Below are 24,966 nucleotides of genomic sequence, written 5' to 3' on the forward strand. Positions count from 1 at the left end.
AGAAAGATCGATAAATAGAGATAACAATGGATTAAATTTTTGTAAATATCCGATTTGATTAAATCTTAATAGAACGAATTTGAATACTATATAATTAGGCTCTGAATAAATTTAAATTTAAAAAATAATACCCGTGACGAATTCAGATCAGATTCAAAATTTATATATTGAATGTCCATTACCTGAATCTATTTACATAAATAATTAATTAAATATAAAATATATTTTTTTATAATAATATTTATAAATTTATTTATATTTTATTTTATATAAAATAGAATTTAAATATTTTATAAAATTATTAAAAATTTAAAATATAAATTATTAATTAAAATATTTTTTTATACAAAATATTAATTAAAATATATAAAATTAAACAAGTTCGGATTTTTTTAGGATAATAATAATCGGATTTGAAATGAGTTCGGATAATTGAGAATAAGTTTTAAACGGGTTCAAGACGAGTTGGGGTTTTGATAATATTAATCGGGTTCAGATTCGGATAGGGTGATTTTTGCGAATATCCTACCCGTTGCCATCTGGGTACTCCGTTGCCATCTCTAGGTGAAACTCAAGAATGGGTATCAGGAGGTTAGAAAAGCTGTTCTGGATAATGACTTTTGGAAGATGCTGGAGATCATTTTGGCATTTATTAAACCAATATGGGATGTGATTTGCTGCTGTGATTCAGACAAGGCTTGTATTTGCTTTATCTGCCTCTGGCTCTTTTCTCCGCTCCTATGATCTTTGGTTATCCAGAGCTTAAATGTGTTCCTAGTTCGACAGATCCTGGTGGTTAGGCTTCAAGACACCATTGTTTGGTTAACGTTGGCCACACCTTGACTTGCATGACCTTAGATTGCAGAAGCCCTGCTGCAAACTGATCATTTTTTGTCAATTGCAGGGATCAAGGCTTTTTTTCTTTTGAAAAGGAGATCTATAATTCCTATTTCACATTACCAAGATAGAGTGTATTATTTCTTCAAGCAAGAAGAAAAAATGAAAATGAAAATGCCAGTGGTAAGGTATCTGCTTGGTAGAATTTTGATACACCTCAGGTTCCAAGACCATTGGATCAAAGATCATTTAAAAATAGTCAAGGTCAAACAATATGCACCAACTACCTCATTTCTCTTCCAAAAGTAATGATGTGCAAGAAAGGAGGGAGGACAACTCCTCTTTTGTAGCCAATCCAAAGCCTTGCCATCTTATTCTACCAAATTTGTCAAGTAGGAAAATGTACCTGCAAAGCGATAACAATAGCAAAGCATATTGTAAAAAGAACTGCTTCTGGCTGGCAACGCATAAATTATTAACTGGAAAGCTTTTATACCCAGTAAGAAGGTTCAGTATTTTAAGTTCTTTTCTAAAGTAATAATGGTCACCAAAAGAATAACCAATCTGCTTTTGAAGTTCATTGTTTCCGTCAGTAATGGATTTCCTCATTATCCGAAGCAGGAACTTCTTGATTGGATTCCGACATAGGAGCCATGAGTCTATAAATGACACCTGAAAATATGAAATCTTGATTATTAAATCAATTATGAAAACCAGAAAGACAAAAATGGGATGCATGCAGCATGCATTTTGGCATGATCCTCAATACTCCTAGCTAAACAATACCAGCAAAAAAAGGTAAGATTCATCCTTATTAATGTACCTTTCAATATGTTCCAGGTGAGATAGCAATGAATATAATCTTCACATAATTTTTGTTCGCTTCTAGTTATTTTCAGATGCATTTTCAAGAAAACAACAATAAATATGGACTTATATCAAGAACAAAATCTGGATCAACAGATCGTTGGATACGAGTGCCCAGATCCATGTTCAATACCAACAGCCACTACAACAAGCAAGCCTTAATCGCAAACTAGTTGGGATTGACTATATGGATCCTTTTTCACCAATCAACTATGTTAGACACCAAGTCTGCCTTTCCTCCCCCACATAAAAAGAAAGAAAAAAGGGAAAGAAAACATTAATCAGGAAAACAGAAAATTTATGACAATGTTGTTACCACAAGGTTTGGCCTGCCAATTCCAAATTATTATGGTGAAATAATAATGAAAAAATGCAGTTTAGTACCTCATACAGATGAATATATTTCGCATCGTGAAATGTATCGATGAAAGGCATGGTCCAGGAGTCAATCATGGCCTGTTGAGAAAAAAATAATGTTACATTGTAACACAAACAATATACAACAAGACTAACCAGCAAATTCAAGTTGTGATAGCATCTAGTAAATTTTAATTCTGAAATCCTAGGCACTAGCTTTGTAAGAACAACAAAGGAAAAGGCAGTAAAGTGAGTTGGAACCTAACAAGCTATTTTGAATATAAACCAATCATGAAAGAGATTTGATACTTTTCATTTATGACTTGGCTTGCAGTTTTTGTTATATTTGTTCTCCCCATAGTTCCAGGCCAGTTCAAGCCTGTGGACCCATTGATCCGTTCCGGTCCCAGTTTTGACCAGACAGATTCTGGTCTGATTTCGGGCCAAAACTAGCCCTTGGCCACCCCTGCATTATACAATCTTTATGACAATTGGGTCCATTTGGATCACTGAATTGGATTTGGAATTGTAATTGGAATTCTAATTTTATCAGAACTGGAATTGGGTCATAATTACAATTCTGATGTTTGGATTATATAGGAATTCTAAATGGAATTATGATTTGTAATTTCAAGTTCAAATCTAATTTCATAATCATGATGTCTAAAGTGTCATGTAACAGTTAGATTAAAAACATGTCTAGCAGTAGAAAAAGAGCCTGAATACATTATGGTCACGACACCTTATCATGTTATCCATCACCAACTATGTTCAGATGTGAGCCAAAAACCTGGGAAATATTTGTCATTGCAGATTTTATTTTCTTCCCCTTCTCCATTTCTTCTTGATCCTTTTTCATATTTCTTTTTACCTTTTTGTCACTCAATTGTAGTACTTATAGTTGTCTAATTTGCAATGGAAAGAACTCTTAAATCCAAATTAGAACATTCTACATTTTTCATAATAAATCAAATAATAAGATATGCAAGGAAACACCATGATGGGTGTATAATATGATCCAACCAAAGGATGTTCAAATTCCATACCATACCTGAGAGCTGGCTCGAAATGAAAGACACAGTAAAGATGCTTTAGGAATAGTTGATGACTCAGCATCAGCCACATTTCTATTGGACCCAAAAGGCAACTTTAAAGTTTTACCATCAGAAAAGCTCACTTCTAAGTTTGGAAACTTCACGGCTGCCATTGCAGGAATTATAATTTTATTTGCCATTGCAATCTGCATAAAGCATCAATCATAAACTAAAAAGTCCCTTCCAATGAATGGATATAATCTAACATAATGCTCAGGAAATTACCACGTAAATCAAGCCACGGGCGCAGGAGCAGGGTTACTTACATTTATTTTCAAGGATAAGTTCCACTATACAAATTTTTTATACCAGTGATCAGCTTGATTTGACAATCTCGAGCCACAATTTAAACTATTTGCCAAAACATTATACATGGTGGATCATTCAAAAAGCTACTTATGGTAGTGCACAATATTGTTAAACCAAATCTCATACACCGACATATAGCATAGCATATAAAAGCATTAGCCCCAATAATAACTTTCCCTAGATTGCTGAAAACCATCTAACCAACTATAAATATCCTCCCTCCTCTCTTCACTTCCAGAACGGTACTTAATATTATCTTCAATCTCCTAAAACTAACAGTCACATATGCATTCATGATTATCAAAACCAACCATACAAGCAAAACAAGAATTGAATGTGAATTCAGCATTGGAAAAAAAATTGAAGCTACAAAATTAGTCATAGTCTTGCAAACAATATATCAAATCAAAATTATAAATAACTATTTATAAAACCTTACCTTACCACCATGTTGCTTGAGCTCTGCCATATCAGCAAAATAACCCCTATTCATCTCATCTTTACTGCCCTAAATCATATCAGACAATAATTAATCAATCAAATCTCAATCTACCTGCTTATTAAAATCGAAAAATAAATGAAAGTTGCAAGTATTTACACACATACGTAGAAAGGAGATAGAGATACATAACACTTACAGCCTTGCACGCTCTTTCTCAATAGCTGCTTTGTTTCCAAGCTGTAATTTGAAAAAAAAAAAAAAAAAATCTTAGCTCAAACACATTGTACTGGAATTATAAGAATTAATAAACAAACAAAGTAAAAAGCTTCAAAGCTCAATTCTTTTTCAAAGAAGGGGAAATGGGTATAGGTAAAAGAGCTTACCTGGTAAATGTCAAGGAAGCGATTGGAGGTCATTTGGAAGAAACGCATAGAAGGGAGAGGATCAAAGAACCTCTCTTCTTGTTGCTGTTTTTGACGTAAGAGGAGTGAAGCTCTGGTTGAGTTATTGGTGTGTTTTATGAATCGATTTAGTCTCAACATGTTTCGATCGGAATTTGGATGCTATCCCTGTGAGGAACTCTAAATTCGAGAATTGAATCTTTGTTTTCTTCAACAAGCGGAGGACTATATCGTGGTGACTGTCGATAAACTGGAGTGGCGGTGAGTGGCGAAGCAGGAGCCGTGTAGCTAAGCCGTTTGTGTAAGGCCTGGCCCAAGAGCTCAGGCCCATATTTTCCGTTGAGCAATATAAATTTTATTAATCCAATCTTGAGATTCTAGTGCAATTAGCGTTAACAAATGTAATGATGTTGTGTTTTCGTGCACGTCTCGGCTACTGAGGGGCTTCTAGAGAAGCCCTCTATGTGCTTTTATATATTAGTGAATATATATTCCCACCTGCAAGTGGGTTGACAAGAAATTTGCCAACTCTTTCTCCAATTGCAAGGGCTAAATACATAAAAGGGATCCCAAAATTGCGAAAAAGATGTAAGGGTCAATGAATCAAATCATTCGTGATGGAACTTAAACTTCCATTTGATCGAATGATAAAATTTTTAGTGCTGTGCATGCACTCAACATTTCTTTATTATGAAAAAATTGCTTTATACACCAATGATTATGTTTTTTTTTTGTGATCAGGTAGTATATATCATGCTATTGAACTAGTAGTTCAGTAATCAAGTGTATGTCTCCCAATTTAAGAAATTCATAGTTCTATATCGATAATTTCATTTATTTATGTATGCTTTCTCACTTGTATAAATGTGGACTTCTCAATAAAAAGAGCGAATAAACTTGATGTTGCTATGAGTCTATAAGTCTCTGAAATTCAATCTCGATGCCATGTAAGTCTGTAAGACCAGAAGATGTGACGTTGGTGGCCTTTTGGCTAACCACTACGACATTTAAATAGAATTTGTAGATATAGAATACGTAAATGAAAATCAGAGAGCGAATAAGTAGTAAATTTGATAGAGCTTGTGCCTGTTTGGCATTATATTTAGAAAGTTAAAACTGCTTTTCTGAATAAAATCACAATTTTAAATACTGTTGAAAAAAACAGTTTAAAAAAAGCTATTTTGTTATTTTAATATTTTTATGATTAAAACTTATTAAATTTAATTTTAAATTATTTTTTAATACTCTTTAACTAGTATATTTAAAAAAGTGATTTCTCAACAGCAATTTCAATCGCAATGCCAAATATGCCCTTTGTATACTTGATTTATTGCAGCTTCTAATAGTTATAGACTTAAGCAAAATAGCTGTTGCAGCTATCTACTAAAATCTTGGAAGTTGAGTTGATATCCCAATATTATCTCCTATAAATCAGGGTTTAATCTTGACTTAGCGATATTGCTATTCGATATATATGATGCTCGGTGTGACGGGTGAGCATTAATACTACTTCTCCTATCATCTAGTTATTGTTCGGTCCGGGCCTAGACCGAACTATCCTCTGCTCGGCTTGATCTTGTTCGGTCTAGATGGTTGAGCAACTCTCACTTGATTTGACCCTTTGACCAAATGTAAACACTTTGCTTGTCATATTAGATCCTTTATTCTAAGCGCTGACTATTTGACTCAATTTTAGACGAATATTATCATTAAGACTCTACTTTTATTATGCGAGTGCACTGAATAATTACTTCATGACCTTATTTTAAAAAGAGAACAACAAATACATGACTGAATGATGGGTTGCTAGAATGTTGGTTCCTGAGGCCCCCGTGAATTTTGATGCTACATTGACTCGAAAAGAAGCTTCCAGAGTATAAAAAAGTTATACCAACCCACTCCTGAAACTGGGTATTGCATATATATATGTTACCCTCAATGGACTACAGCATGATAAAAAGTTGTCCTTAATGGGGTGGGTTGACATGCACCCAACATTTGCTGCATTCCATTCATTGTGCCCTTTTATCTTTTATCCTATTCCATCCATCCACATAATATTTATAAAATAGGTAAGATGGGAAATGTAATCTATTGCTAGTTATCCTTACAGTATACAATTTCATATAGCCAAGTTTATATATATAGTTGTATTATGTATTTGTACAGGTAGAGATAAAATATCAAGTGCTATAGCACTTGGAAATCCAGCCTTGAATTATATCTACCTCAGTGTCTTGCCTAAATTTGATCCATTAGAATCTAGGACACATTATACATTATGAGATCCATATATTACATAGGTAAGATTCATATATCTTTGATAAATGAACCATTTCTAAGCAATAATTTTCCTTCTATATGGAAAACTTACCTAAATCTTATTCATTATATACTTAAGACACATTATGTATAATGAGACCTATTATAGACCAAGTCTAGGTCAATTTTCCGGTATAGAAGAGACATTCTTGCTATAATTATAGAATAGGACTAACAGTGAAACTTATCATAAGTATAATCAATTGTTTGAATATAACTGTTGTATATACAATAATTGGCCAGATAATTTTTAAAATTTTAGGTTAAAAAAGTGCTTATAAAGATAAAATTTTGATTTATTAAAAAAATGCATATAAAGAATTTATGATAAATTAATTGAACTCCATGCAAGAGTGTCATAAAATACGTTCATATCATAGCATGATTTATCTCCCATGCATAGAAGAAACAACTCCAGCAAAAATTCCGCCGAGAATATGTCAGGTCCCTTCTCCGCTCCGTGAAAAGGAGTTATGTTATTTGCGAGCAACTCTTGGATGATGATTAAAGACCAATAGTATTGGAAGCTAAGGAGTTATTTTTTATCGATTTTTGTATTGTTTTCTTTAGATTTTTAATTTAACCTGCATCGTTTTAAAATAAGAATATCGGGAAGGTCTACTGACTAAATGAGTTAGATGGTATAAGTTTGAGTTTTTCTTAGATATTATTAATAAAATCTTTTACTTATATATATATATATATATATATATATATATATATATATATATATATATATATATATATATATATATATATATGCTTGGAAGCTACTTTGTCAATTTCCGCCCATGATTTGTGGTATTGTAGCAACTCTGACTAGTTTCCTGTAATTAATTATATGAACAAAAATTAATGAATTGTTCTCAAGAACAGAAATTAAAGCTGAAGGAAACTGATAATAATAATAATAAAGATGAAAGATCTCTTCTTTTAGTTTTAAAATCCTTAGTCAATAGAGAATAGTAGCCATTTCCTGGTGCAATATCATCAAAGTTGAGAATGGGGAGCTGATGAAGCTAGAGCACCGAATGCAACCCTGTGGATTCATTATTAAATATTACAGTTTGAGGTGACACAATTTCAGAAGTCGACTAATTATTATTTAGAGTTAATACAATAGTAAATTTTATAATTATAATCCCATGTAACCTTTTAAATTGGTGTCAATTATAGTAAAATTTAGAAGGATATATATCTTAAAATTCCCAAATTTCTAGTCCGCATATTTTCCATCACATTTCATTGGCTCAGAATTAGACAGAATTTCACTATATAACCATGTTGATTATGTATTTTTTTTTATCATTTGAGTGGAACTAAACTCTTGAAGTAAAATTTATTAGTTATTGATTATGTACTTTTTAGTTTTTTTTTTCTTGATAATAATTACTTATGAGAAAAGTGATGAAGAAGATAATTACATTGATAAAGCCTTGAACAGTAGCTTTTGACATAGAGGATTCTAATTTATTCTCAGCTTTGAGGGACCAGTAAAATAAAAGAAATCTGATCAAATGCACTGAGGATGTCGATGATGAGAGCCTCCAATGCTTAAAGCGGGTGTTATTTTCGGGTAAAGGAGCATAGAGAGAGATAGAGAGAGAGCGAACCCTTCACCTTTCTTATTTAGACTTATTTATAAGAGAAGTGATAGAAGCTTATTTATGAATGAGGTATAACAGTCCAGGGTTAGAGCATGCCACTAGCCACTTTGAGGGATTACAATGGAGTTTACAGATCTCTCATCAAGAAGGATGATTGATAAGACTTCAAATCTCAACCTAATAGGAGCGCTGAATGACTCTTACCGATATAACTTATCCTCTCTGGCAAAAAGATATATTATTTAGTATATTCTATAGGTGAGAGGATATTTCTTTAACTAGGGAGTGATTCTTTTACATGACAATTTTATATGCTATCATAGGAAATCATTAACCTAAACTTGGTTTATAATGAATCAAAATATAAATATATGGGTTCCACTCATTTTACAGGTGAATCTCATTATACATATTATGTTTTGAATCTCATTATACATATTAAGTTTTGAATCACGATGAATCGATAAATCGATTAATTTAGGTAAGAATTTACCTTAAAGATAATGACCAGCTTAGAAAAAAAATTTGCTGATCAGCTTAATTTAGCGGCTACGATCCTACAACAGGGACGGAAACATATGTGCAGGTTGATCGGGAAGTGGCAAACATTACCTTTTCTTTTCCTTTTGCGGCACGTTTTTTTGGATCTCTCTGTCATGATCATTTTCAGGTTTCCTAATCAAAATCTCACTGGGATGGCTTTTCTTCTCGGAAAAAATTCTTGCTTATTAAATTTAGTCCATTATAGCTCCCATCATATATTTTGTGTCTTGATCTATGGTAGATCATATCTAAATAAGAAAAATTATTTTCTCATATTATTTTTATTTAGGTTAACTTATTTTATTTTTAAAGCTTAATTTAGCTGCATTTGTTAAAAAAAAAAAAATCACACCATCGTAACACATTAATCACCAATAGTATATTCAGCAAGCTGCCAAGCTCCATCTATTATCGTTCATGAAAATACATATTTCTTTCAGTCTTTCGAGCTTGTATAATTTATTTCTTACATTTAAAGGGTGTTCGTGCCCATGCACTCTCACACACACACACATATATATATATATACACATTTATTGCTAGTTGCATAGCTTAGCTGGTCGAAAGGTCGCAAGTTGACATGTGTAGAGTTGAGGTCCTTAATTATTAACATAGACTATCTATAATATATTATTTTCTTTTGGTGCTTGAGCTTTCTTGTGAAAGTTAATCAAACAATATATTTTGGATCTTTGAGCTGAAGATCATCATGGTACTTGGAAATCCAGCCTTGGATTATCTCCACTTCAGTTTTTCTTTGCATCACTAGCCAACGTGGATCACTTGGCTTCTCCTGATGTAAATCCAAGCAATGAGATCCTGCAAATGCAATACAGATTTAGCTCCTTGGTAACCTTTCTAATATATTATTGGATGATGGAAGTAATCCCACGTCGGTAATGAATAAGAAAAGATAAGTAAAACAAGGTGAAGTCAAATTAAAATGGCTTAAGTGGGGTAAGCCTAATTTCAAGGAAGCCTAATGTGAATATTATTTTGATGGCCATCCACCATATAATACTTGAAATTTGAATATATTTTTCATGGGGTTGAATTATGATCAGACTCAAAAAGTTTGATGGTACGATTTAAATGAAATATTTTATAAAATCTGTGGCCATAGCAAAGGAAAATATGTATATATATATATACACATGCAAAAAGAAGTGTTAAGAGTACCATTAGTCGTGGAGATTGCAACAATGCTATCTGATATGTTCTCTAACACCCTGCAATGGAAGATGGAAAATGATTTGTATTCTTGCATAGTAGCTCGTTAGATCACGTTAAATAATAGAGATTCTACAGGTATTTTTGTTTACCCTCCACTGCTATAAGGATCTCTCAGCCCATTTGAGAAGATAATATTGCTGGCAAACCTACGGAGAATCAATTTTAAATCCTGTCATAGTTTTTGAATGACAACAGCTTTAGAAATTTTGTAAAGAAAAGGCCGAAGGGGACTAAGATAAACTAAAAAAACAAAGTAAAAATAGTTGGTAATATAATTAAATACATACATGGCCTCCATAATAAGTTGTAACCCATTCAGGCTGAGGTAGGACACCAAACAAGCTCTTGCAATCCTTTATGTAGCTGTCTAGATTGAAAGGTGCTGCTGGAAACATACTATCCCTATCGTGGCCTATGCGTATCACTATTTCACTACATGTCTGTGCATATATAGAGCAACCCTCCATCAAGACATATATGATAATGAGCAATTAAATATGTAATGATTAAAAATCGAAAATTTATTCAGTGCAACTGTTGCGAAAATTTATTAATTAGAGCTAGATATTGATTTACCTATAGTAAGATTAGACAGATGAAATGCCTGAAAGCTGGTAATTAATTAATTTACCTGCCATGCCCAAGCGAGGGAAGTTTCATCAGTTAGATCATTGAACAGATTTAAGTCGTAGCATGATCTTTCGCCCAAGTAAGCAACAACACCAGCAAATATTCTTCCAAGAATATCAGTTCCTTCTGGTGCTCCATTCACACCACCACAGACGAGGCTGACCCGATATGTTGGTGGATAATCAAATTGAGCCGCTTCAGTGTATAGTGAGTCTAAATAATCTTTCAGCTCAGAACTTTTCTTCAGAGGACTGAAACAGAAGAAGAAGAAGAGGAAGAAGAGACATGTTAACGTAAATATTTCTATGATTTGTATAGAGTTTTATAACTTACTTGCAAGTCATGAATTTCTGGCTGAGAAGTGAAAGGCCATTAGGCTTGGAAGCTACTTTTTCAATTTCTGCCCATGATTCACTTATTGTTTTGTAGCAACTTTCACTAGTTTCCTGCACCATCCAATTGCAATTGTGGGCAAAAATGGAGAAGGGCTATCAAGAAAACATTTAAAATAACCAAGGCACTAATTGGCTTCTTTTTTGGCTTTTTTATGTTCATGTGTTTACATGCAGATGTTTTCTGCAACTTGTTTGTATCTAATCTCAGTTTTTCTTTTTGGTCTTACCAAAAAAAATCATGACCATATTTTTCTATTATTACTTTAATTTTAAAAATTAAGAAAATTTTATTTAGAAATTAATTTTAAAAATGAAAAATGAAAAGTTGATCATTACTAAAAGACTTTAAAATTTACCATATATAATATGCACTTAATAATGGGTTTTCTTTTTTTTTTTTTAAAAAAAAAATAAGTTAATAATTTGGTTTCTAAAGTTTATTAATAGCACTTAATGTATATATGATTATAAAATTATAAAGTTTTCATTACATTATAGTTTTAATATTTCAATTAGAATTTCATCATTTAATATTGTTGGATTAATTATTATCATAATAGTTCCATATTATGATAAATTTTTAGAGGTGCATTATTAATGTTTTATATATTTAAAAAAATCAAATGGTATTGCAGTTTTTCTTACTTTGAAGTCCTTGGTTATTATTGAATAGAAACCAGCTAGTGGTACGCTGTCATCAAAGTAGAGAATTGGAGCTGATGATGCCAAAGCACCAAGAGCAATATGAGGATACTTGAGCCGAAACCATGAAGCTAACACTGTAAGCAGCGTCATTAACAAATTAATAATATTAAACGAACTAAATGTACTAATTAATGGATAATTAATTAGTTATATATAATCACTTACATCCACCATAGGATCCTCCAATCACAATTACAGGAGAACTCTTTGCAGAATAATTTTTCTGGACATGCATAATCACAGCAGCATAATCAGCTAAAGCTTGAGCTGAGTTGAAGTAACCAAGAGAACTCGCATTTTTCAGCGCTTCCTTGCTTGATCCAAATGGTACTGATTTCCCATAATAACGATGCTGCCAAAATCACATCATAATTATAAATAATATTGATTTGCGAAAGTTGATCTGAGGATATATAAATAATCGAAACATGTAGCTTTCTGGGGAGGGTTTTTTCATTACCTCGATATAAAGAAGGAGAGCCTTGAATTGAGAAGCATTATCAGTAAGAAAGCCAATACTGCGAATATCATCATCTATATTCTCCTCTGCACCAAAGAACACAAGGATTGGTGCACTAGTATTTGGACCACTCCAATGCTTGAAATTGATGGCATATCTTTGGTTGAAAGTGGTATAGCTTTCAGGCTTATAGTTGAAATGATCAAGTGTTTGGGGGTAGAAAAATGTCACAAAATCTCTGGAAGCTGCAGCAGATTCAGAGATTGAGGTTTGAATATTTTTTCTAAGCCTTGCAGAGACATGATGATGAGATGTAAAACTTAGGAGGAACACTGAAAGCAATAATTGAAGTGAGCATCTAACAGTAGTGTCCATGGCCTGCTGGAGTAGTGTTCTTATTTTGAGTGTTATAATTAAGGTCTCTCCTTACGACCTATTTATACTACAAGATTTGGCATCTTCCTTTTGTTTCATGTAGTTTATGTTGATGAGATGATCAAGCACGTTGGCTTAGTGGCATGGAAAATTGGTAGAAAATGTTAATGTTATTTGAATAATTTTATATTAATTATTTCTTTTTAAAGGTTGTGGAGAGTATGGAGGTGGCAGATTTGGATTTTTTCAATCACAATATGATGAGAGTTGTTACTATTATAATAAAATTATATATATAAAGCAGAAAATTCTTTGCTAAACCAGTGAATATATTAAACCAAATCAATAAACTATTATATAATATTCAGCATGATATATGATAATTATTTATTAATTAAGTATAAATATTCATTATGTAATGAATTCTCAAATCTTCTAAAAAAAAATTTTAATATTGTTCATCAACTTGATACAATACACTAGCTAGGTACAGCCAATTGATTTCAAAAAAATATCCCTCTTACGTAATTCATATCATCCCAGGCTAAATCCGCCTTCTTTTATATATATGTTCAAAATATCATCAATTTTATTTTTAATTTAAAAATAATTTAATTATTAAAATTTTATTTTATTAATAATTTAATTTCTGAAATTTAATTAAACCTTAAATATTAAATTATTTTTATATTAAAAGTAAAGATAATGACAATTTAATTATTTTTACTAAGAGTAATAGTGACTTAATGAAATTTTAATAGTGGTGATTAAATTAGAGATTTTATTAAATTTCAGAGAATAAATTACTTAATTTTAAAATTATAAGAAATTAAATTATAAATTTTATTAAATTTTAAAGATTAAATTATAATTTACTTTATATATTAATATAAATTTTACTTATTAAATTTTTAAAAAATTATTGAAATTAAGATTTTAAAAGTTGAAAGGCATTGCAATTTGTTATCTTCGTCACAATGAAATTTTTTTACTTCTTGGATTTTATATGTATATAGTGAGGGCATTAGTAGTGGACGGTAGAGACTAAAATTGCATCTAGAGAGATTCATGACGCAACGGTGATGACATAAGCCGATTAGGTGAATATTCATAGTAAACAAAATGTTAAATTATTAGAAATTGTTATTAAAAAAATAATTTTTTTAAATATATTAATTAAAATATATTAAAAAAATAATTAAAAATTAAATTTAATTAATTTTAATCATAAAAATAATAAAATAATTTTTTAAATATATTAATTAAATTATATTAAAAAATTAATTAAAAATTAAATTTAATTAATTTTAATCATAAAAATAATAAAATAAATTTTTTTAAATTATTTTTTTAATAGCATATAAAATAATATTTTTATTTAAAAAAAATTTAATCTTTTCAAATGTAATGCTAAATAAGCATTGTATACATAAGAAAGAGCTTCTATCTTACTACAGCAAATTTATGCTTTAATAAAAATTATTAATAAATACTTAATGATAAATATAAATTACATAATTTAAAACTTTAAATAATACTTTCACATTATTTTATTATATTATTATACATAATGTATATATATATATTTTTTATTTTATATATTATTTTAATGTCTAAATATATTATTGTAATATTATAAAATGATGTTAAAAAAGTATTATTAAAACTTATATTTATTATAATGTCTTCTAAAAAATTCTATTTAATAGTTCTAGTTTGTAATTACCTCAACAATATTATATTTAACAAATAAAAGAATCACATGCATTACGATTTATCTAATTTCTTAAATAAATAAAAAATTAAATCTTTTATTTTTAAATGAATACTATATTTTTAATTTTTTTAACAGAAGCATATATAAAAAATTAATTTTTATATAAAAAATTAATTTCACTTTTTTTTAATATAAACTATTAATATAGCAGCACTACCGTTGGATTTAAAACAAGCAAAAAAATTCTTAAAGAATATATATATATATATATATATATATATAACTTACTATTTTCCATAAATTAATATTTAAAAGAATATTCCTCCAACACAAGCATAAGGGGTGTAGCCACTTGTTTGCTAATTATTGCAATGGATTTTGAGGTGGAATCAACCGGATTATAATATAATTAACATAAAGGGATTGTTAAAAATAAAATAAAATAAATACTCCCTTAATCATCATGTCACTTAGGGTATATTGTTATAAATAGCTTGTATGTTAGATAGTATAGAGAAAAATAATTTCTATATTGTTAAAATATAAGAAAGTGAAAGAAATGGGAAGAGTGAAATGTGTATAGAATTATATATGTATAAATAAATGTATATTATTCTTTTATATCACTTGGCATGTATATGTGTGAAATAAAATAAGTATTTCATTATAATTTTCGTAAATAAATTACGAACATATATGTTTATTAACAAGTAGATATGTCTGTTAATAAACAGACATGTCAATTCTATACAAACAGTCACAACTGTTTATATATGTGTCTGTTAATAAATAGACATATCTATTCTATACAAAAAGTCATAACTATTTATATAGGTGTCTGTTAATAAACAGATATATCTATACAAACAGTCACAACTATTTGTATAAGTGTCTTTTAATAAACAGACATGTCATTACACAAACAGTTGTATCTATTAGAGATAAACATATGTGTCTATCTATAAAAAAATGCCATGACTTTTTATTCTTTATAAATATGGATGAGTTTTTTAATCCAGAAATATACTACTTCTACCTCTTCTTCTTTTATTCTAGTCTTTCTAAATTCAGTTTGTATAAAGAGTTCTTAAGGGAAATATTCAGGAGTTGCTGTCTGCAAATTTCATGCTTTGTTGTATCCTGGAGGTATATTGCCATAACCCTGCAGCAATCTAGTGAGGGCAATTAGTACCTTAAAGATAGTGATTTATCACACCTTAAATCTTATTCTACACCCACTGCCTCAACAATTTTAAGGTATTAATTGCAATGGAGTCTAAGGTTATTTTTGTGATGAATCAAGAGTTCGTGAAACTTGATCGTTTTAAGGAACGAATTATGTTCACTAAGAAGGTGAAAGTAGATCAGGAAAAGAAGATGAATTGCCATACAGATGTCATATTCTCAACAACTCATCAGATAGGCTATAAGATTTGTTTACCTCTGTGAAGTCTCCAAAGAAAATCTGGAATTCGTTAGAATTCGAATACAGTACAGGAAAAAAAATGTATGGATAAATTTCTTATTATGAAATATTTTGAATTCTAAATACTTTATAATATACTTGTTATGGATAAGTTCATGAGTTGCATATCTTTGTTTCAAAGTTTAAGAATTTGAAAGTGGTAGTTCCTAAATCACTACAATTAGGAGGAATAATAGCACATCATACTTATAGTTTGAATGATTATAGGAAGAAATTATTGTATGCTATATACGACTTTTCTCTTAAACAGATTCAGAAACACTTACATTTTAAAAGTTTTTTATGTGATAATTTGTCTTTATATTGATGACATGCTTATAATTAGAAGAAATATAAGGTTATATTATGAAGCTAAAGCTCATAGTGAATGTGTTAAAGAATGTAATAAGATTTATGTGCATAAGTCGAAAAACACTTTTTATATGCATAAATCCTAATTCATATTGATTGTGTCTATTACTAACTAGGTAGGGATATTGTTAAAAATATTAGTGATAGGAAAATTTGTCTCATTTCGAAAGAGTTATGTCTGTTCATTAAAAGACATCAAAATGAACTATTTATTACCGAGAGTTATATTTGTTTTAAAATGTGTAAATGAACAAATATAATTGTTCTAAGAGATACAAAATGAATGGTTGTATCTTGTCACGACCCAACCTATGGGCCGGACCGGCACTAGGACCTGGGCCAGCCTAAAGCCCCCGAGACCCGTAGTAAGCCTAACTGTTCATTAACCCAACTCTAAGGCCCATTTGGGCCCAATTTCAAGAAACCAACCGGACAGAATCCGGCCATAAAGTGGACCTTTCAACGGGGAGTTTTTGACTCACCCGACCTGTAAACAAAATATATCATCAATTGGGGAGCTCAGCTCACCCTCCACATACTCATATCGGCATAAAAATAAATGGAAGCTCAGCTCCCTCATCCAATCCATCAAATATGCATATAATTTTACAGGTCCACATGACAATTTATATTACAGACCCGAATCATTTAAATATTTCTAACACATGCGGAAATTCTAGGAGTAAATAAAATTACAAAACTATTGATAAACAACCTGCGAAGGAGAAAAGCAGGTTAACCACAATAAAATCCTCCTGTAGCCTGAGAAAAAATATTGAACAGGAGTGAGCGTTCGACTCAGAGAGTAAAATATCAATTTTAACCATAATCTCTATAACTATCTAAAACTAATGCAACCTGTGGAATGAAGTGCAACATCAGCAATAAATTCACATCATAGCATCAGAAAGGTAATTTGGAGCACTCACACACCCTGTAGTATCAATCATAACATATGGGAGCCGATCCCTATACGACTCTCTTAAATCCAACCCAGTGCGGTAATTACTCAAGCTCGGACTTCCACTTAATAACCAAATCGAGGGTCCCAGCGAATTACTCAAGCCGTGACTACCCCTCGAAGGATCGGGTCCCAGCGAATTACTCAAGCCGTGACTACCCCGTCCTATCCATAGTACACACCACATCACACGCACGCCAACGCACGCACACTGCTCCAAATTACCACAACAACATCCATGGCACATCAACAGTTATGAATGCAACATAAATCGTGCCTAGAGTTTAACTACATAAATATATGCATATAAGTGATGCATGGGCATGCTGAACATATAATAATATCGAAATTATAATTAAAATTAATATTTTACTCACAGACTTGACAATCAATCCGTGGCGGTGGCGGAGGAAGAAGGTCTGTCCAGCTCACGACAATTTTATTACAATCATTTAATAAATCGACTCAATACAAACAAAGAAAAGACCAATACGCCCTAAGTCGTAGAAAATCCGGCAGAATCTTCCCTATACCTAGGACCTACCCAACCTGCAAAAGGGCTCAAAACACACTTCTATATCCACAATCCATATATCCACAACTCAATCACATCACACAGCCCCTCGTGGGCCCATCAAATCAATCATTCATCACAATATGTAAAATTTCAATTTAGTCCTTATAATTGATCATTTTGCAAAAAGTGCTCAAATAAGCTCTAAAATTTATAAAACTCGCTTGCGGTCCTTAGAAATATTACTAAGCTATTGCAAAAAGAATCGTAATTTTCTAAGCTACCACGAATATTTTATGGATTTTTAATCCTATTTAAGCACTAGAAAATTACGAAAAAGCAAGGTTCGGGTTTACCTTTGCCGATTTCGACTTCGGGAACGCGCTCGGGATGCCTGACAATGGTGGGGTAGCCAAAACCTCGATCCAATTCGAGACTTTTCCGGTAGTGCTGTTCGACCGGAAATTCACAGATCCCAAACCGCCGAATTTCCGCGAATTGAGGATACCTACACGAAGCCCAATAATAATATATAAAAAATCAGGGGTGTTACATTCTTCCCCCCTTACAGAAAATTCATCCTCGAATTTTACACAAGGCAGAATAAAGTACATGATTACACATTGAACAGATAAGGGTACTTGCTACGCATGTCCCGTTCTGACTCCCAGGTGCACTCTTCCACTGACTGGCTCCTCCACAAAACCTTAACCATAGGGATCTGTTTTGATCTTAGCTGTCTCACTTGGTAGTCCACTATGGCTACAGGTTGCTCCTCAAATGTCAAGTTCTCCTTTAGTTCTATTACATCCGACTGTAGTACATGAGAAGGATCGGGAATGTATTTCCTGAGCATAGAGATGTGAAACACGGGATGAACGTGAGAAAGGTTGGGTGGTAGCTCCAACCGGTAGGCAACTGCTCCAACTCTATCAGTAACCTCAAAAGGTCCAATATACCGAGGTGCCAACTTGCCCTTCTTTCCAAATCTCATGACTCCCTTCATTGGAGAAATCTTCAGGAATACATAGTCGCCCACTGCAAACTCCACATCCCTCCGTCTGGGGTCTGCATAACTCTTACGCCATCTCAAGCTGTTTGATCGTTCCTGATTAAAGGAACTATCTCTGAAGTGTACTGCACTAGGTCTACATCATGCACCTTCGCTTCCCCCATTTCCGTCCAACACAGAGGAGACCTATACTTTCTTCCATATAGTGCCTCATAGGGTGGCATCCCTATACTGGAGTGATAACTGTTGTTGTAGGCAAACTCCACCAAAGCTAGCTGCTCATCCCATTGACCTCCAAAATCCAAAACACTCATGCGAAGCATGTCTTCCAGTGTTTGGATTGTGCTTCAATTTGTCCGTGCATGCGAGGGTGGAAAGCCGTCATGAAGTTCAAGCGTGTGCCAAGTGCCTCTGCAATTTTCTCCAAAACCGAGAAGTGAATCGGGGCCCTCTATCGATATTATGGAAGCGGAACTCTATGCAATCGACTATTTCTCGAATGTAGAGCGGGCGTCTTGTGCCTGAATATGTAGTCTTCACAGGCAAGAAGTGAGCTGATTTGGTTAGGCGGTCTACAATTACCCATATCGAATCATATCCTCGCGTGGTACGAGGCAACCCAGTCACAAAATCCATAGAAATCATTTCCCACTTCCATTCTGGGATAGGGAGCTCTTGCAACTTCCCTGACGGTCTCTGGTGTTCAAACTTCACCTTCTGACAAGTCAAGCACTTGGACACAAAGTCTGCTATGCCTCTCTTCATGCCATTCCACCAATAGCTATCTCTCACATCATGGTACATCTTGGTGGAACCTGGGTGGACACTGTACAGTGTATAGTGTGCCTCTCGCATGATTTCATTCCTGAGGTTGTCCACATTGGGCACACATATCCTAGAACCTTGCACTAGGGCGCCATCATTGGCAAATCCAAACTCACCACATTCACCCTGCTGTACTCTTTCTATGATCTTCATTAATTGTTGGTCTCTGTGTTGGGAAACTCTAACTCTATCTCGCAAGTCTGGCCTCACTGAAAAATGAGCCAAACAGACCCCCTCATCTGAAAGATCTAGGATTAATCCTTTATCCATCATCTCATGTACTTTCTGAATCAACGGTCTCTTCTCTGCTGAAATGTGCGCCAAACCGCTGAAGATTTTTACGCTTAAAGCATCTGCTACTACATTAGCCTTCCCAGGGTGGTACTGGATGGTGCAATCATAGTCTTCCAGAAGCTCTATCCATCTCCTCTGTCTCAAGTTTAAATCCCTCTGTTGGAAGATGTACTTCAAACTCTTATAGTCGGTGTATATCCCGCACACTTCACCATACAGTAGTGTCTCCATTTTTAGTGCAAAGACTACACCGCTATTTCCAAATCATGGGTGGGATAGTTACGCTCATGCCTCTTCACCGCCTTGAAGCATAAGCCACTACTTTTCCATTCCGCATCAAAACACACCCTAGGCCAACTCAAGGCGTCCACAAGACATGGTGTATCCTTCACCGCTCATAGGTAGTGTTAACACGAGGCGATGGTTAGACACTCCTTATCCTCATCATTATAATCGACTCTATCGAGCTCTCTTCCCGTCCTTTGGATCTTATCCACTTCCCTTTTCCTATTTTTGGTATTGTTGGTATCTTTTCAACTCATTGTACTTATTCCTTAATTTTAGTCCTATCTCATCCTTACACCTTTTCCTTCAAAGATGTCTATCCCATCATCAACTTTAACTTTCTTTTTATTTCTTAGTCTTATCTTGATTACTAGTTTCATTACTTGAGAATTCTAACCCTATGATTTACTCCTACCAAAGACATTCTTCACCTTATGTAACACTTATAATTACTCATAGAGAATTTTTTTGTACCTCCTTTTTCCAACTTAACTATCGTAACATTATCATTCCCTACCAGCCTTAGTAGGAAATTGATTATCCTGGATGAATATGAGCCCCATAAACTATAAGTTCCATCTGAACTAACACGGCTGTAGGAAATATGTGTCATGCCTTAATTCCAAACAAGATACTTCACGTGTTCATTCTCCTTAATATAATCACATATACTACATATAGCTTTCTAAACTTCAACCTCAAATTATCCACCAAAGAACAATTTCATCTATTGAAACTCATCCATAAATAGTACTTCCTCTAGCTCATAGTTTAAAACGGTGGCAAGCCTTGGTAGCTAACTCCTTTTGACTCCTGTCATTACTCTGTTTGTCCTTTCATACTTAATACTAGGTATGCACTTACTGTCATTCTCATATCAGGAAATTATGTATGAATTTGTGCCTACCAAACTCTCAATAACTAGGTCTCCTTGACTCAATTTCTGTTCCTTATATAACCTTCTAGAACCAAAAGCACAAGCTAAACTTGAAAAGAAAGAAAATATCCTCTTATATTCAACTACACTCGATTGTCATATTATAACGTTTCACCTAAGTTTCTTGGTCTTTCTCTCCAAATTTCATCATCTCCTAGCACAATTATGCTCTACCTATAAGGTATCATCTGCATGAACCCTTTACCGTACCATTTTCCTTCTTGACATAATATTTTATAATTTATTAACTTTACTTATACTCGACCTATGATTCATATCTATCATTGTTTTTATTGTGCCCTTAACTTTTGTTGATTCCTGAAAGATTTCTCTCACTAATAAATTCTTCCAACACTAATTCCACCATTATCTAGGGTCATTAATTTGATCCTTGAACTTTTTAGTGATTTATAACCATCCAGACTTGTCACTTTTCGTTCTACCCCTACTATTGTCCTGTCGTTATTGCTTCACTACAAAGTGATTCTGTTGATCACACTAAAAATGTTTGCCTGACATTCATAACGAACCTCTAACTACCTTCTCACTATCTCAAAAGTCTAACCTAAAACCTATGTGTCATTATCTATCATTCTTTTCCTCTCATCATACCTATTTGATCCCTTAGACTGGCTTTTATTCAACTTACTGCTTACTAACTTCTCTTTCTCTACCTATTTAGGTAGTCCGCAATACCATCGCACACCTTCTAACATTTACTCATTATTATTATTATCCATGTTTACTCAATTAGCTAAAACTTAAGGTTCCGGGCACCCAAACCCGTCATCCAATTCAAAGGATTTACATCCATCGTGATCTGATTATATATGATTCCTATAATAGAACTTGCATCCTCTGCAGGATACCCGAGCCAACTATTCTCTACCACACTCTACAGTCCTATCTTGGGCACTATTTTGTTGGTCACTATTATTAGTAATAACTTTCGATCCCTTCTAAAAAGATAGGACTATACCCTAACTTGCTGCAACAAAGATACTACATTTACCACCTTGCCCAAAACCATGTCAAATTAATGACTCTCCTATCATATTATAGCTCTGTGAATCATCAATTCATAGTTTCGACCTTCTCTAGGTAGTAGAGTTGTACTTTATTCCATACTGATACACACAAGGGATACTATTCTCACTCTATAAGTGTCACCTTTACTTTGCAACTAGTCCGAAACCTCTGGTCTGATGGCAACTCTTGATGTAACTCTAGCTCATGCTGGGGTAACTGAGTCACTGACTCTAGTTATCACCCAACTGTGACCTTTCAATATTCTAACTCTAGACTCTTAACCAGGAGTTCCCAACTCCTCTGCAAATATAGAACTCTGTTCTGGCATAACTGTACCAAAACAGAGACTGCCTGCAAACATCCTCATCATAAGCACTACAAGGAAGTACGCAGCTCTACACAATAATCTCATGTCGGTACTATAATCTGCAGCTTACAGAGCAGACATCGAGAACATTGTATAGTTACTACGATACGACCCGATCAGGTCTCCTAATTTCTTATCTCTCCGAATCTTCTATTATCACAAACTTATTATGACCGGGTCATCTCGATGACTACCAAGAGTGGTATCCTCATCCTTATCCAGGGCAACTGTACTTTTAAGACTCACTTTTATGTACTCGTGCCTTACACGAAATGGGCACACCATTTAAACCCATACTGACAAAAATATAACATTTCTTGGAGTACGTATCCTCATGATAGACCTCACATGTCTACTAACTCTATTTCACATTTCTGTGTACTCCACGAAAATCAAGACACTAACTGAGGTAATCTTATATTTCCCGAGGTATAACGTAGAATCTAGAAACAAAGAATTACAGGAAAAGACGAAACAAAATCCTATACTCCGCATGTGACTCCTAGTAGACTCTTCCCAACACTTAGATAATTTTTCCCTATGCATCTGAAGCCTAAGCTCTGATCACATATTTGACACGCCCCAACCTATGGGCCGGACCCAAGACTAGGACACAGCCACCTAAAGCCCCGAGACCCGTAGTAAGCCTAACTGCTCATTAACCCAACTATAAGTCCCATTTGGGACCAATTTCATGAATCCAACCGTACAGAATACGGCCATAAAGTGGACCTTTCAACGGGGAGTTTTTGACTCACCCGACCTGTAAACAAAATATATCATCAATTGGGGAGCTCAGCTCACCCTCCACATACTCATATCGGCATAAAAATAAATGGAAGCTCAGCTCCCTCATCCAATCCATCAAACATGCATATAATTTTACAGGTCCACATGACAATTTATATTACAGACCCGAATCATTTAAATATTTCTAACACATGCGGAAATTCTAAGAGTAAATAAAATTACACAACTATTGATAAACAACTGCGAAGGAGAAAAGCGTGTTAACCACAATAAAATCCTCCTGTAGCTTTGAGAAAAATATTGAACAGAGTGACCTTTCGAATCAGAGAGTAAAATATAAATTTTAACCATAATCTCTATAACGATCGAAAACGAATGCATATTGTGGAATGAAGTGCAACATCAGCAATAAATTCACATCATAGCATCAGAAAGGTAATTTGGAGCACTCACACACCCTGTAGTATCAATCATAACATATGGGAGCTGATCCCCTATACAGCTCTCTTAAATCCAACCTGGTGCCAGCGAATTACTCACGCTCGGTCTTCCACTTAAGAACCTAATCGAGGTCCCAAATGAATTACTCAAGCCGTGACTACCCCTCGAAGGATCGGGTCCCGAATTACTCAAGCCGTGACTACCCCGTCTATCCATAGTACACACCACATCACGCACGCCAACGCACGCACCGCTCCAAATTACCACAACAACATCCATGGCACATCAACGATTATGAATGCAACATAAATCGTGCCTAGAGTTTAACTACATAAATATATGCATATAAGTGATGCATGGGCATGCTTGAACATATAATAATATCGAAATTACAATTAAAATTAATATTCTACTCACAGACTTGACGACAATCACTGTGGCGGCTGGGCGGAGGAAGAAGGCTGTCCCGGCTCACCTGACAATTTTATTACAATCATTTAATAAATCTGACTCAATACAAACAAAGAAAAAGACCAATACGTCTTAAGTCGCGTCAAAATCCGGCAGAATCTTCCCTATACCTAGGACCTACCCAACCTGCAAAAGGGCTCAAAACACACTTCTATATCCACAATCCATATATCCACAACTCAATCACATCACACAGCCCCTCGTGGGCCCATCAAATCAATCATTCATCACAATATGTAAAATTTCAATTTAGTCCTTATAATTGATCATTTTTGCAAAAACTGCTCAAATAAGCTCTAAAAATTATAAAACTCGCTTGCGGTCCTTAGAAATATTACTAAGCTATTGCAAAAAGAATCGTAATTTTCTAAGCTACCACGAATATTTTATGGATTTTTAATCCTATTTAAGCACTAGAAAATTACGAAAAAGCAAGGTTCGGGTTTACCTTTGCCGATTCCGACTTCGGGAACGCGCTCGGGATGCCTGACAATGGTAGGGTAGCCAAAACCTCGATCTAATTCGGAGACTTTTTCGGTAGCTGGTCTGTCTGGCCGAAAATTCACAGATCCGGACAACTGTCGAATTTCCGCGAATTGAGGATACCTACACGAAGCCCAATAATAATATATAAAAATCAGGGGTGTTACATATCTGTTCTAAAAGGTATGAGTGAACGGTTGTATATGTTCTAAGAAGTATAAGTAAACAGATGTAATTGCTCTAAGAGATACAAAGTGAACAGTTGTATCTGTTGTAAAAGATATAAGTGAATAGATGTAATTATTCAAAGAGATACAAAGTGAACGGTTGTATCTATTGTAAAAGGTATAAGTGAACAGATGTAATTGTTCTAAGAGATACAAAGTGAATGGTTGTATCTGTTGTAAAATGTATAAGAGAATAGATGTAATTGTTATAAGAGATACGAAGTGAACTGTTATATCTA

General features: G+C 33.5%; 2 protein-coding genes across 3 annotated transcripts; both read right to left on the reverse strand.

Moving 5' to 3' along the window:
• Window positions 1–1,000: 1,000 nt before the first annotated feature.
• On the reverse strand, window positions 1,001–4,589 carry LOC110643356 (uncharacterized). Of its 2 annotated transcripts, none has more exons than XM_021795706.2 (7): window positions 4,290–4,589; window positions 4,103–4,143; window positions 3,904–3,967; window positions 3,113–3,301; window positions 2,089–2,160; window positions 1,334–1,509; window positions 1,001–1,243 (listed from the first exon to the last, which is right to left on the reverse strand). In XM_021795706.2, exons 1-7 carry the CDS (start codon window positions 4,446–4,448, stop codon window positions 1,126–1,128), a joined length of 819 nt encoding a protein of 272 aa, XP_021651398.1. In that variant the 5' UTR covers window positions 4,449–4,589; the 3' UTR covers window positions 1,001–1,125. The 2 variants fall into 2 exon arrangements, with proteins under 2 accessions (XP_021651398.1, XP_021651399.1); XM_021795707.2 differs by having other exon boundaries at window positions 3,904–3,972; window positions 4,290–4,389.
• Window positions 4,590–9,449: 4,860 nt separating this feature from the next.
• Window positions 9,450–12,577, reverse strand: LOC110643369 (uncharacterized). The gene is made up of 9 exons (XM_021795725.2): window positions 12,203–12,577; window positions 11,908–12,094; window positions 11,683–11,816; window positions 10,976–11,088; window positions 10,644–10,893; window positions 10,300–10,452; window positions 10,102–10,181; window positions 9,959–10,008; window positions 9,450–9,598 (listed from the first exon to the last, which is right to left on the reverse strand). Exons 1-9 carry the CDS (start codon window positions 12,575–12,577, stop codon window positions 9,450–9,452), a joined length of 1,491 nt encoding a protein of 496 aa, XP_021651417.2.
• Window positions 12,578–24,966: the final 12,389 nt, after the last annotated feature.

Source organism: Hevea brasiliensis, chromosome 6 (genome assembly GCF_030052815.1).
Source record: "Hevea brasiliensis isolate MT/VB/25A 57/8 chromosome 6, ASM3005281v1, whole genome shotgun sequence".
Taxonomy (NCBI): domain Eukaryota; kingdom Viridiplantae; phylum Streptophyta; class Magnoliopsida; order Malpighiales; family Euphorbiaceae; genus Hevea; species Hevea brasiliensis.

Coding starts and splice junctions, on each gene's coding strand:
- LOC110643356 (XM_021795706.2), bottom strand. CDS start 4,448: ATGTTGAGACTAAATCGATTCATAAAACACACCAATAACTCAACCAGA. Junction 1,510..2,088: donor AATATATTCATCTGTATGAG/GTACTAAACTGC, acceptor TCATATTTTCAG/GTGTCATTTATAGACTCATG. Junction 1,244..1,333: donor ATACTGAACCTTCTTACTGG/GTATAAAAGCTT, acceptor ATCGCTTTGCAG/GTACATTTTCCTACTTGACA.
- LOC110643369 (XM_021795725.2), bottom strand. CDS start 12,577: ATGGACACTACTGTTAGATGCTCACTTCAATTATTGCTTTCAGTGTTC. Junction 12,095..12,202: donor CTCTCCTTCTTTATATCGAG/GTAATGAAAAAA, acceptor TGATTTTGGCAG/CATCGTTATTATGGGAAATC. Junction 10,453..10,643: donor CCCTCGCTTGGGCATGGCAG/GTAAATTAATTA, acceptor ATATATGCACAG/ACATGTAGTGAAATAGTGAT.